Below are 12,242 nucleotides of genomic sequence, written 5' to 3'. Positions count from 1 at the left end.
TTTGTCTGAAATTCTATCAGTAAGAATTAGGGATCTGCTCGAGTACCAAGTATGCTAAATACCAAGTGAGAGTGTGTACATTAAGCTCCTGCTCTTCTGCCACCTTGTTGTGTAAAACCTTTGCCTTCCCCATGCCATTTTTCAATTCTTTTCTCTCAGGTGATCATTGAGGACATTGGCAATAAGTGTGTGTACCAGTTCCCAGTTGGACGCTGGTTCGCTTTAGACGAGGATGACGGGAAAATTCAGAGGGACATCCTTGTTGGGGGCACTGAAGCCACAGGTAAATCAAGGTCTGAATCCCTGGTGGCAAATGGGGCATTAAGGCTATTAGCCATGTTTTCTTTAGAAGACTGAATGCCCTGTGCTCAGGGAGACCTGCAGTGAAGCATCTGCTGGTGATAGGGTGTTTTGTGTGAGGGTTCCTGAACTGCCAACACATTTCCCACCTTTGTGTCTCACCTGTGAAGCTGGGCTGGACTTTTGTGGTTTATCACTTGGTGCACCTGGCTGATAGGCAGGGAATGAAAGATACAGCTTGTACCTTCAGCAAATTGCTCACCAGCTCTCAAACAAAATGTTATTTGCAAAAGCACAAAGTAGTGAATATTGAACTTCAGTTTCTTGTCTGGGGAGCTAGACGTCCTTTTACAAAATAAGAAACACAGTGCTGAGCTTTAAATCAGTCTTTTTTTATTATCCAACATGGTTAAAGCAAAGACTATGAAAATTTATGTCTCTGTTAAAAGAAACCTGGATGTAAAGTCCATAAAAGAGCTTGTCACAGGGCAGAAGATTATTTGGGCAGTGTTCTGCCTGTATTTTTTTAATACCATGAAGGCAGGCACTATGATGATGCATAACAACTGTTCTCTAATTCCTTGTATGGTCCTCAGCCTCTGCAGTCCTCGTATTTCCCCTGCATGTGCATGAGGAGAGTGGTTTGGGTGCAGATCCCTCACTGCAGGATGCTTGTTAGGGAAAACAAAGGGAAGAAAATTGAAAGAAATGTAATTCAATCCCAAAAAGCTTCCGTTATCTTTTACCATTCATGACTGTGTGTTTTGTTTTCCTGCTCTCTGGAGTTTTGTTGAAGATATATCAACAGTAAAGCATACTTGAGTACAATTTTAAATGTAAATTTCAAAGGGAGGATTATTTATAAAAGAGTGAGTTCTGGCGTTTTCACTTCATCCCAAGTCCCTATTGAAATTTGTCTGATTTAATCAAAAAACTTGGTTAAGTCTCAACTATTTCCTATGTTCTCCTATAGTGTTTAGGGGTGTATTTGACACCATGAGACAGGTTTGAGATGTGTTTTTCTGTAAGGTAAGACTTGTAGGAAGAAGTGTTTTCATTCTTAGACTAACATCTGGAGATAGAAAAAACCCCCAAGGACAGTTTTATGTAAATAGGTTCCTTTTCAGAAATATTTTTCTTTCTTCCCACTTGTTTCTTTCCAAACTTTGTTTTGCTGAGATCTCTGAGTTATCATGGTGATTGTGGAGGTCCTGGTGACTTCAGCAGCATTATAGGCTAAAAACAGATAAACCCAAAGTTTTCAGAGTTTTGTGACATTGCAGATTTTGCCACCACCGTTCAAAGCAACACTTCTCTATTCTCTCAGCATTCTCTGAAATATGTGCTTCTTGGTATTTCTCAAAATCAAATAATTTACTTGCCTTTTTTTTTTACTTTCTTCACCTAATCAGAATCATAAAGTAAATAAAAAATAAAACAAAACTTTTATTTTTCCACTGGGCCAAGAAACAGGGAGTTTGTCACCCCTTGCCTGTTTTTCTTAGACAGTCTGAAGGTAGATGTGTATTCCTCAGAATTACGTGTGGGACAAAAAAATTGTGCTGTGTGTAAGTCAGAAGCTAAAATAGACCAGTGGGAAATCAATAGAGTCTCCAACATAAATCAAATCAAAGCCATAACTCCCAGACTATTTTCCTCACTTCTTTTCTTCCCCTAACCAAACTTCTGACTCCTCCAGGCATCGTGTACAACGTGGCTGTGGTGACGGGAGATATCCGAGGAGCTGGCACCAACTCCAAGATCCACGTGATCCTCCACGGCTCCAAAGGCTTGAAGAACAGCGGGAAGATTTTCCTGGAGGGAGGTGAATTTGAGCGTGCCAGGACAGATCTCTTCAACGTGGAGATAGCTGCCCTGCTCAGCCCTCTCAGCAGAGTCACCATTGGGCACGACAACTGTGGCGTCAGCTCCGGCTGGTTTTGTGAGAAGGTGAGGATGAATTATCATCAACTCATGGAACCATTCATTGACTCTGAGGTCATGGAGCTCTACCACTGGGCCAGCACTTCCAAGAGTTTTGTCTGCAGGCAGCTGCCAGACCTGTTCCCCACTCACAACCTGACCCCGACATCCAAGATAAATAAATAAATCCGCTTTTGTTTGGAAGGAGATATCCCGGGTTTAACAAGTCAATATTATACATCACGCACGGGAGCAGCTGATTGCCTCAAAGGCACGTTAGATGCATAAGTCAATCACTTGCTAATTGGGTTGATTGCCCCTCTGCAGTCACAAAGATACAGATTATTGTTTGCTCAGCTCCAAAAGCACCTTCAGATGTTTGCCCAAGGGGCCAGACAGAAACACAGCCTTGGATTGTGCTGAGCATTTCAAAGTCATCATCTATGCTCAGACTTCCCTGAAGTTTCTAGATGCTGCCTTGGAGGCTCAGAAATAATAATTTCAAATGAAAACCCTCAAAACCCAGAGGAAAGTGGCTGACCACAGCTGTTACTGGGAGGCAGTAGAGAAAATGCAATGTTGCTGCTCAACATCTTATATTTGAGAATTCCATGCAGCAGTGGGGGAAGGTGTTGGAAAATTCTTCTAAGTTTAGCACATGGTGTGTGATCCCTATATCCGTGGGTAATGTTTGGTTTTGTACCATCCAGTGCTTAGCACACATGCCAGAGATTAATGTGGCCTTGTGTTAACTCCCTGCATCTGTGACTAATAAGTTTTGTGCCAGCTAACACTTCCTTGTTTGCTTCCACCAGTGATTAATATGTACTGGTAGATATCTTAGTTTTGAGAACAGAGATGGAGTACCAGAGCAAAGAATGATAAAGAGAAGTGCACCACAACGTAGACATGTATTTGAAATACTCTCCAGGAAAGAAGATTCACCAGAAGATCCAGGACCATAAGAGGGTATTTTGAGGAATGAGATGCTTCCAAATGACCACCAAAAATCCCCAAAAGACCCCTACTCATATCCAAATAACTTACTAGAAATAATAAACATATATTCACATATATACAGAAAGCGTAATGATTATATAATAGAAATGTGACATGTATTGGTTTCATGGTCTTTTTGGTTTCTGCTCATGCTTTGAGGTGAAATTCCCATGCATCCAGCATAGTTAGGAAAGCAATTTCGTCTTTCCAACCTACCAAATTGTTTGGAGGGTTTATTTCCCAGCTTTTGGTGACAACACTACAAGATCATCAGGAGGAAATGGGAGCGTGGAGAGGAAAGCACATGCCTACTCTGGAGCTATGAGGAAATGCAGTTTTCCTGGCAAGCAGAATCCACTTAGGATGAATATGTTTAAAGGTTTCTTGTACTCTGTGTTTTTTGCAGAGCCCTGCCATGCACTGGCCTGTGCTGCATGCTGACACAATGCTGACTGCTGCAGCCATCCTGCCTGCTCCATTCCCTTCCCCTCCTGGCCTCTCACCTCTTCTTGTCTGACCCATAACAATGTACTGCTGCAAAAATGGAAATAACAGAACAGATGAGCCATAGCTGTATCCAAACTGGGATTTGTGCAACCAGTCCGGTTCATACTGGTCCAGAAAATCTGATTCTGAGAACAGGACCAGGTCCTCCAGATCTGACTTTTTGTTTAAGCTTTCAGTGCCAAGGTCCTGTGGGTTGCCAGCAGTGGAATATATTCAAGCTCACTTTCCCAATCTCTCTTCCCAGGTGGTGGTTTACTGCCCCTTCACTGGGATTGAGCAAACCTTCCCATGTGGGAAGTGGCTGGACGAGGATGAAGGGGATGGACTCATAGAGCGGGAACTCTACGAAATGGTCTCCCTGCGCCAGAAAAGGCTGAAAAGTAAGAGCAAGTGTCCAGAACCCTCCTGGGAGCTCACCCCTCCTTCCAAAAACAACACCCCCTGAGTGCCACCTGCATAGGGTCAATGAGAGGTTCAGGTGGATTCAGTCAATGCATCATAGAATGGTTTGGGTTTGGAAATGACATTTAAAGGTCATCTAATTTCTAAGGGACACCTTCCACTATCCCAAACTGCTCCAATTCCCATCCAGCCTGGCCTTGGGCACTGCCAGGGATGCAGGGGCAGCCACAGCTGCTCTGGGCACCTTGTGCCAGGGCCTGCCCACCCTCCCAGCCAGCAATTCCTCCCCAATATCCCAGCCAGCCCTGCCCTCTGACACTGGGAGCCATTGCCTGTGTCCTGTCCCTGCCTTGTCCCCAGTCCCTGTGCAGCTCTCCTGGAGCCCCTTCAGGCCCTGCCAGGGGCTCTGAGCTCTCCCTGGAGCCTTCTCTGTGCAGCTGAGCACCCCCAGCTCTGCCAGCCTGGCTCCAGAGCAGAGGGGCTCCAGCCCTGCAGCATCTCCTTCCTCCTTTGCACTGGCTGCAGCAGCTTGACATCCTTCAGATGCTGGGGCATGAGTTTCAGTTTTGAAAATACTGCTGTAGGGGAGTATAAAATTAAACTCCTACAATATTTTGAAGAATTACACTCATTTCCTTAAGGCCCACTGGGCTCAGGGCTGCCTCAGACATCATCCTGCCTTTGCAGACAAGCGCCGCTACTTTGCTCATCACTACAGAACCAAAGCTTCCCTATTCTAGATGGAGACAAAAAATATAAGGAGACAAACCTTGGTGGGAGAGGGGAGGGGGAATGGGAAATAAAACAGAACTCTTTCTGCTGGCTTCACCTATTTTTATTTTTATTTCCTCAGAGAAATAGCAGGTCTTAGCCCTGTCCAGCAGCTAAACATGCCTCCCAAGGCAGGGTGTGCTGAACGTGGAGCCTTTTCTCTAGAGGGAGGCAATGGCACACGTTTGCTGAGAGAACTGCTCTGTGCTTTGCTGTGTGGGCATGTTCATCCAACCCCTCACACTCCAGCCTGGTTCTGCACCGAGCCAAACACATGTGTAAACAGAATATTTTAATTAGGGTAATAGACTCAGTTTAATCCGAGAGTGCTTCGGGTGGGCTCCTGCTTAAACAGCAGGTCATTTGAATAAGCTTTATCTAAATGTTAGTCAGTGTTGTAACCACACTGCACCTCCAACACGGTCCATTTAGCTAAAGCATCTGCAACCTTTAACCCCCTATTATCAACCCTGATTGTTATTGACAGGCTAATTCCCTCACTGCTGCAGAGCAGGAGATAGACAGAGAGCATTAGCCTTGAGAAATCTGTGACCTTTAGCTGCCAGATTATACAAGTGTAAGACTCAGAGTTAGAAAAGACCTATTATGTCATCTTGCCTATCTCCCTGTGCATACAGGACTGTCCCTTTCTGTGGAGATGATCAAAGCTGGGCTGAACCTCACTTGGGGTATCCATGGTGAAATGTCTCCCAGCACAGCATCTAGAAGCTGCTCCTGCAGCAGATTGCAGCTCCATATGCAGCTTGTATTTATTCTGTGGGGGTTTTTTGTTGGTTTTTTTTTTTTTTGTTTTTTTTTTTTTTTTTATTCCCTCCTCTCCTTATCTTGAATGTTATCCTGGAAACTGTTGTGCCAGGTCTTGTCCTCCCAGGTGTTTGAACACTGGGGAATATTTGCCCTGGCTCTGAGAATTTCCAAAGTGCCTGGACACCTGGATGTGAAAGGAAGGGAACCTGGGGGATGTGCCCAGCCAGTGCTGGGAGGATGATGATGGATGTTTGGGGACATGCCTGGCCTCCCCCAGCTGCTGCAGCCCTAGCTCAGCCACATCTCCCCTGGTGTGGTTTCTCCCTGGCAGTCCTCTATCAGTATCTAATCCTGGTACAAGGTTCCATTTCCCCCTCCCTGCACATTTCACTCCTCCTTTCCCCCAGCCAGAGGTCAGGGAGGCCACACCAGACAGATGAGAGCAGTCTTTGGTGTCTGAATTGCACTTGCAGCTTTCCCCAGGGAGAACAGTCTTCTCCATCACATGCCATCCTCAGACTTTGCTTCATTTCTGGACACCTAAACCTTGCTGGTGCCTTTCAGACAGGAGTTGTCATGAACATTTTGTATATTATTAAAACAGGCGCAAAACTTTTTCTGAGAGATCTGTCTTCCCCTTTTTTTTTTTTTTTTTTTTTCAGGAGCTCTTGTCTCTTTTTTATACAGTCAAACACAGAGTAGGCCAGTAAAGATCTAATTTATATGCATGCTATCATATTTTTATATTCCATTCTGGGCTCTGAAGGTCATGCCATGCTGGTGTGGGCTCAGACGTACTGAAAGGGTTAGCAATTCTCTCATTAAGATTTGTTAATAATTCAGCTGATGTCTGAGTGAGGAAAGAAGGCTGTTCCTTCTCCTGTAGATGCTGCAAGGCCTGCAGAAGTGACACACATTGTAGTCAATAAGGTGTGCAGATAAGGGGCTCTTTAGAGGAAATAATGTCACTTTTATAGATGCAACAATATTCTGGTATGAAAACCCATGTAAAGTGCTGCAGGTGGACTGGACTTAGGGTTAAAATGTTGGATGAAGACTTGAGATACAAAAATCTTACAGGTTGGCCACAATCTTAGGGTATGTCATGTAGTATAAAAAAAGGTGTTAACTAAAGTCATGTCAAATTTAGGTATTTAAATAATTTAAAACCTTTTGGAAAATATCTTTACACTGCTCTGAGCGTGTTTGTCCCATATGATGCAGCCTCACTAGGGATGGACACCTGCGTGGGCTTTGAGACAGCCTGTTCTGCAACAAGCATTTTTGGGATAATTAATCCAGCCTCTGGAGTCTCATTATCTCAGGATGAGGTGATAACATGTCTGTGTCCTATTCCTCCTTGCCCCAGACACAGAGCAGACAAGTTTTTAGGAGTTACCTGGAGCTGCACTGCACTGTGCACAAGTAACTAGAGACTCTTTCTCACTGACAAAAGGGAAGATGAATATTTCCCTGACTTTATGACTTTTGAAGCTTGAGTTGTAGGTATTTGACAAGCAAACTGCAACTACAGGCTTGGGGCACACCTCTGCATTACCCTGTTAGTAGAGTACAACAAGAGAATATGGTTCATCTGAAAAGAGGCTGTTTATGTTTAAGTAATTTTCTTTAAAATGTCATCTCAGAATTGTGTTTCCAATCACATTCCTGCACATCAATCAGCAGCTGATCATGTTTGTGCAGAAAAGGATGAAAGGTCTCTGTCTTTCTTCATCCTTAATTGGGGAAACAATGATAATTATGTTTTTCACCAGGTCACCCTATAAAAATTATTTAAACAAGTATCTTTAACCTTTCTTTCTAGAAAATCCCTGGTCTCTGTGGATCTGGACAAGTGACATTAAAAATGCAGGAACAGATGCCACCATCTTCTTCCAGATTTATGGAGACAAAGGGAAGTCAGATGAGATGAAGCTAGACAACAATTCAGACAACTTTGAAACTGGACAGACTGACAAATTCATGGTATGAATCTTCTGCAAGTGGTAGATTTGGCTGGATATTGTTTTCCAGGGCTTTCACTTCAATCCCAGGCAGAAAAACATCAGTATGGGATTTTTTTCTCCGTTACATCCTTCTAAAATTGAGAAGTCACTCCCTTTGGTGGTGATGCAAATGTTTTACTTGCCTGTTTATATGACTTTTCTTCCCAAAACAGGGAATAGGCTGGTATTTTTAACTTCTCTCTGATTTAGCTCTTACAAGATGCTCAGAGGTGCCCTTTCTGTGTGTGCTTTGCTGACTTACCAAAATGAATATTTTACCTTTTTTACCCATTTGCAGATAGAGCTTCCTGACCTCGGCACCTTTTATAAGCTTCGGATATGGCACGAGAAGAGAAATCCCTTTGCTGGCTGGCATCTGAATAAGGTGAGGGGACAGCAAGGGAAGGTAGGAGTGGGAAGCCAGGCTGGTGGCAGAGGTCTGCAGTGCCAGTCCTGGGTCTGGCAGCTGAGCTTGATGTGCAGTGCCTGCCCTGTCAGAGGACGAGATAAAATGGGCTAAAATTGCACCAGGGAAGGATTAGATTGAACATTAGGGAAAATTCCTTCATGGAAAGGGTTAACCAGCCCTGGCAGAGGTGTCCAGGGCAGTGCTGCAGTCCCCATGCCTGGAGAGATTTAAAAGCTGTGTGGATGTGGCACGTGGGGACATTGGACAGTGCTGGCCTGGGCTGTGCTGGGGAATGGTTGGACTTGATGATCATGGAGAGCTTTTCTTCCAACCCAAATGACTGTGTGATTTTGTGTGTGGGAAATGAGAGCAATGGGGAGAGGCAGGTCCCAGCAGCCGAGACTGATGGTAAAAATCCCACTTTCCCACCCTTCCCAGGTCAGACAACCAGTGCACTCATCTCACTCCTACCAGGAGTTTCTTCCTTGCTCTTCAGAAAACTTCCTATTCCTACACACCACTACTGTATAGAAAGAGAAACCCACTCCTTCTCTGGCTTATTTACAATGCCCTTAACAAGAAAAAGCCCTGATTCCAGCAGAGATTTCACAGTGCAGTATCCCCTGCCCTGGAGTGCTGACAGCCCTGTGATGGGGGTGAGCTCCTGCAGGCTGGAGGGGCAGACTGTGCAGAGGACAGCAGCCCTGTGCTCTGTGGGACATGACAAGGGTGACCTGCTTGATCTTCACTCACACCTCCTTTGCTCCACCAGCATTGATTGCCATGCTGTCACCCCTCACCTGCATTTTCTGGAGAGCAGCTCCACTCCTGCTCTTCCTGAGCAGCTTGGCTGGCTCTGTCTGCTTAGCAAAACACACACTTTGCTCTGCATCTGTAAATGAATGTGTTGATGAACCACAGTTTACCACTTGGAGCTTTCTCTTGGGCTCCTCTAGTGTGCTTTGACAGATCCTGCTCTCCTGCATTGTCATGGAGCTGTGAAACCATCCACTGCCAACACCCATCTCCAGGGGAAGGAGGGCATCAAGTGCTGCTGTTGTCACCATATGGTGGGAGAGGTGTCTGGTTGGGGTCTTTTATGACAAAGAAATTGCTGGTCAGACTTTGTGCTGCTGCAGTCATTCCTATTAGTTTGTTCACAGATGATGAGCAAGAATCTTTGCATCCTTCACAGCTGTATATTTCCCCACAGAATCTTACTTTCCTGCAGAAAAATTATATTTAGGAAGGGCAAGAGGTAACTTAGAGTGTGTCTAGGGTTCCCTTCTGTCCAAACTGCCTAAGTAAACCTGCTTAAGATGCATGAAATGAGTTGATGTATGGTTGGACCCATTTTAGGACTTTTTCAACCTGAATGATTCTATGACTTCGTGAAAATCAGTCTGTCCATATATACAGTCTGATGTTTTCTGGATGCTCATGGCACATGAATCCCATCACTTGTGCACCCATTGTAGCACCTAGGAAATTAGATGAAACCTAAATGATGCTTTGTTCCAGTCCTCCCACGTTTCATTCCTGGTTTGCTTTGTGTTAGGTCAGGCATTCTTTTACTATCACAAAACCTAAAACAGGCACACTGGTCAGCCAAAAGTCTCTCAAGCCCAACATCCTCTCTCTTGTTTCACATGAGGTCCTAGTTTTAAAAATGTAAGAAAAAAAGACAAGCATTTATGATACTTCCTCCGAACATTCATTCAGGTTTTGACTGGTTGGATACTTCCTAAACTGATCTACCAAACAGAAAGCATTTAGCAGGTTTATTTTTCCAGGTATTAATTCAAAGTTTCCAGCCTCCTCTTGAACATTTAAACTTTCAGCAATCTTAACAGCCGATTGTGCCTTTTTTTTTTTCCTTAGAACTTTCTTCCACAGGCATGATTTGATATTTCTTGAGGCAGAAGAAGGAACAGCTGATCCCTCTCTGCCTTCTTCATTGTCACCTGTGATTTTACAGACCTTCTTCATACCTTTGCTTTACACACTTCAACAGACACCTGCAGAACACCACCTTATTTGCTCATTGCTCCTTTGGGAGCAGATCTTTTTTCAGGGCTGCTGCAAATTTTTTTGTTTATTTTTTTTTCTCGATGCATTGATTCTTATCAGTAAGAACCAGCAGCACAAGCCCCATCCCCAATTTGCTCCTTGAGTGGCACGTGGTGAGCCATTTGCAGAGCCACAGAATCCCTCAAAAGTTCCACAATGCCATGGAGTGATTGGAGAAAGGAGGAATGAAAAGCCATCAGCTGTGGCAGACTTTCCTCCATGCATCACTACAGGGCTGAAGCGGGACAGTCTCATTATTAATGTGCTTTATTTCTCTGCTGCTACCTACTCTTGCCTCCCTGGCAAAAACCTGTCAGGATCTCGTTGCTTTTTTGCCTTTAAGCCTCTGAACTCATGCGGTGTTTTGGTTTAATGAAGGTAACTCTGCTGAAAACGCTGACAAAAGAAAAATACTCATTCAACTGCGGCCGCTGGCTAGATATAAATGAAGAGGACAATGAGATCGTGCGGGAGCTCCCCGCCGAGGGATCTCTGGTGACTGAAGTCATGCCAGGTGAGAGCCACGGGCTCTGTGCACAGGCTTGCTTAGGACCTGAATAGAAAGAAACCCTCTTTGTGTGAGAGATGCACAGCCAGACTGATGCAGTTCAATTAACTTCTCTTTCTGGCACTTTCTCTCTGCAGTATTTTCTGTGTGCATCATTAGCTGCATGAAGCCTGAGAAATCCCAGCCTTTTATTAATTATTTTTTTTTTTGAGCCGGTTTCTCTGTGGTGGGAAATGGGAGATCTGGCCATGGCACAGTTGTTTGCAGGGCTTGGTTTTTTTAACTTGTACTTTTCTTCCAGTCTCCCTTGAAATTTGAAACGCAAGGTTTGAGGAATATTCATGGAAAGCAAGCTTAGCTGAAATGCAATCTAAAATTTGACAATCATATTTTGAGCTCTAAAGTTTTATTTAGTTATATGCAAATTTATGCAGCTGTATGTATAAATATATAGTAAGTTGCACAGCACATTGGTGTGTGCTTATGCATCTTTCAGTATGTACGAGCAATCCAAACTATTTATTCTTTTAATTGAACTCGAGATTTAATTAAGGAAAGCTGCAGAACTTTGCTCTGGCTTCCTGGAGTGGCCACTTCTGCTTTGACCTTGTGTCACAAGAATTAAATCTACTTAGAGGGAGAATTTAGGAGAGCAGAACATCTCAAGGTAGCTGGTGGGATATTTCATATTTCTACCAAAGCACCCACACTCTGTAGATCTTGAGTTCCCCATTTTCTGAAATTTCTTGTTTTGACATTGGTGATCTGCATGCAGTAGAGCAATTCCTCAGAAGAGGAAGAGTAATTGTAATTGCAGATGTTATTAAAATGTAAATAAAACTTGTTTTGAAATGTATTTTTAATCAGCTGTGGAGAGGGCAGCTTGAACTCTCACTCAGGCACTTTCCTGTGTGGAGAATTTGTGCTGAGCAGAGGGGAGATGCAGCACCTCTGTGTTGGGCTTGCAGGTGGATTTTGGAGAGAGGGTGGGAGGACTGCTTCCTGTCCCTTCCCCAAGCTGGAGAAAAGGGGATCTCTCTCAAAATTTGGAGCCTGTGAGCTGGCTCCTTGTTGTGATATTTCTTCCTGGAAATCCTTCACTCAATGGGATGGGAAGGCAGAGAGGAGGGCATGGTCAGGGGAGGAGGGTGGCAGACCAAAATCCATCCACAAAAACCGTATGATGACCTTAGAGGTGAAAACCATGCAGGACAATCCACTTCCTCCATAAAGTTTGGACTCTTGGAGGGATGATCTTGGGGGGTCTTTTCCAACTTTTATGATGTAATGATTTTATGGTTCTCTGATCATAACCGTCCCAAGGGGATGAGGCCAACTAGGGCTGTCTTGTCCCATAAATCCAACATGAAGAGCCCATTCCTCAGGTCTCTTGTCCCTTTCTAACTCTTCTTCTCTGCCTGCCATGGTCCTGGATGCTGAAAATATTATTTTCCTCATGCACATTGCAAGATTCCCACTCCCAGGGCCATTTTGGGAAGGCAGAAGGGGAGGTAGTAGTATGGGGGGGGACTCCACAAGGTTTTTCTTGAAAGGCCCAGGATTATTATGTCCTTTTTTG

General features: G+C 44.3%; 1 protein-coding gene across 1 annotated transcript in view; it reads left to right on the top strand.

Annotated features, from left to right (window-relative positions):
• LOXHD1 (lipoxygenase homology PLAT domains 1) overlaps window positions 1-12,242 on the top strand; it is a gene marked incomplete at both ends in the record, with an annotated part of 129,367 nt that overhangs the window by 31,043 nt on the left and 86,082 nt on the right. The window contains 6 exons of the mRNA XM_079330659.1: window positions 160-283; window positions 2,000-2,250; window positions 3,974-4,109; window positions 7,496-7,656; window positions 7,975-8,061; window positions 10,534-10,669. Coding sequence (XP_079186785.1) covers window positions 160-283; window positions 2,000-2,250; window positions 3,974-4,109; window positions 7,496-7,656; window positions 7,975-8,061; window positions 10,534-10,669 — 895 coding nt within the window. The remainder of the gene's footprint in view (window positions 1-159; window positions 284-1,999; window positions 2,251-3,973; window positions 4,110-7,495; window positions 7,657-7,974; window positions 8,062-10,533; window positions 10,670-12,242) is intronic.

This window comes from Erithacus rubecula (genome assembly GCF_903797595.1).
Source record: "Erithacus rubecula genome assembly, chromosome: Z".
Taxonomy (NCBI): Eukaryota; Metazoa; Chordata; class Aves; order Passeriformes; family Muscicapidae; genus Erithacus; species Erithacus rubecula.
Note: the sequence above shows the minus strand (reverse complement) of the source record. Positions and strands in the feature narration are given on the sequence as shown.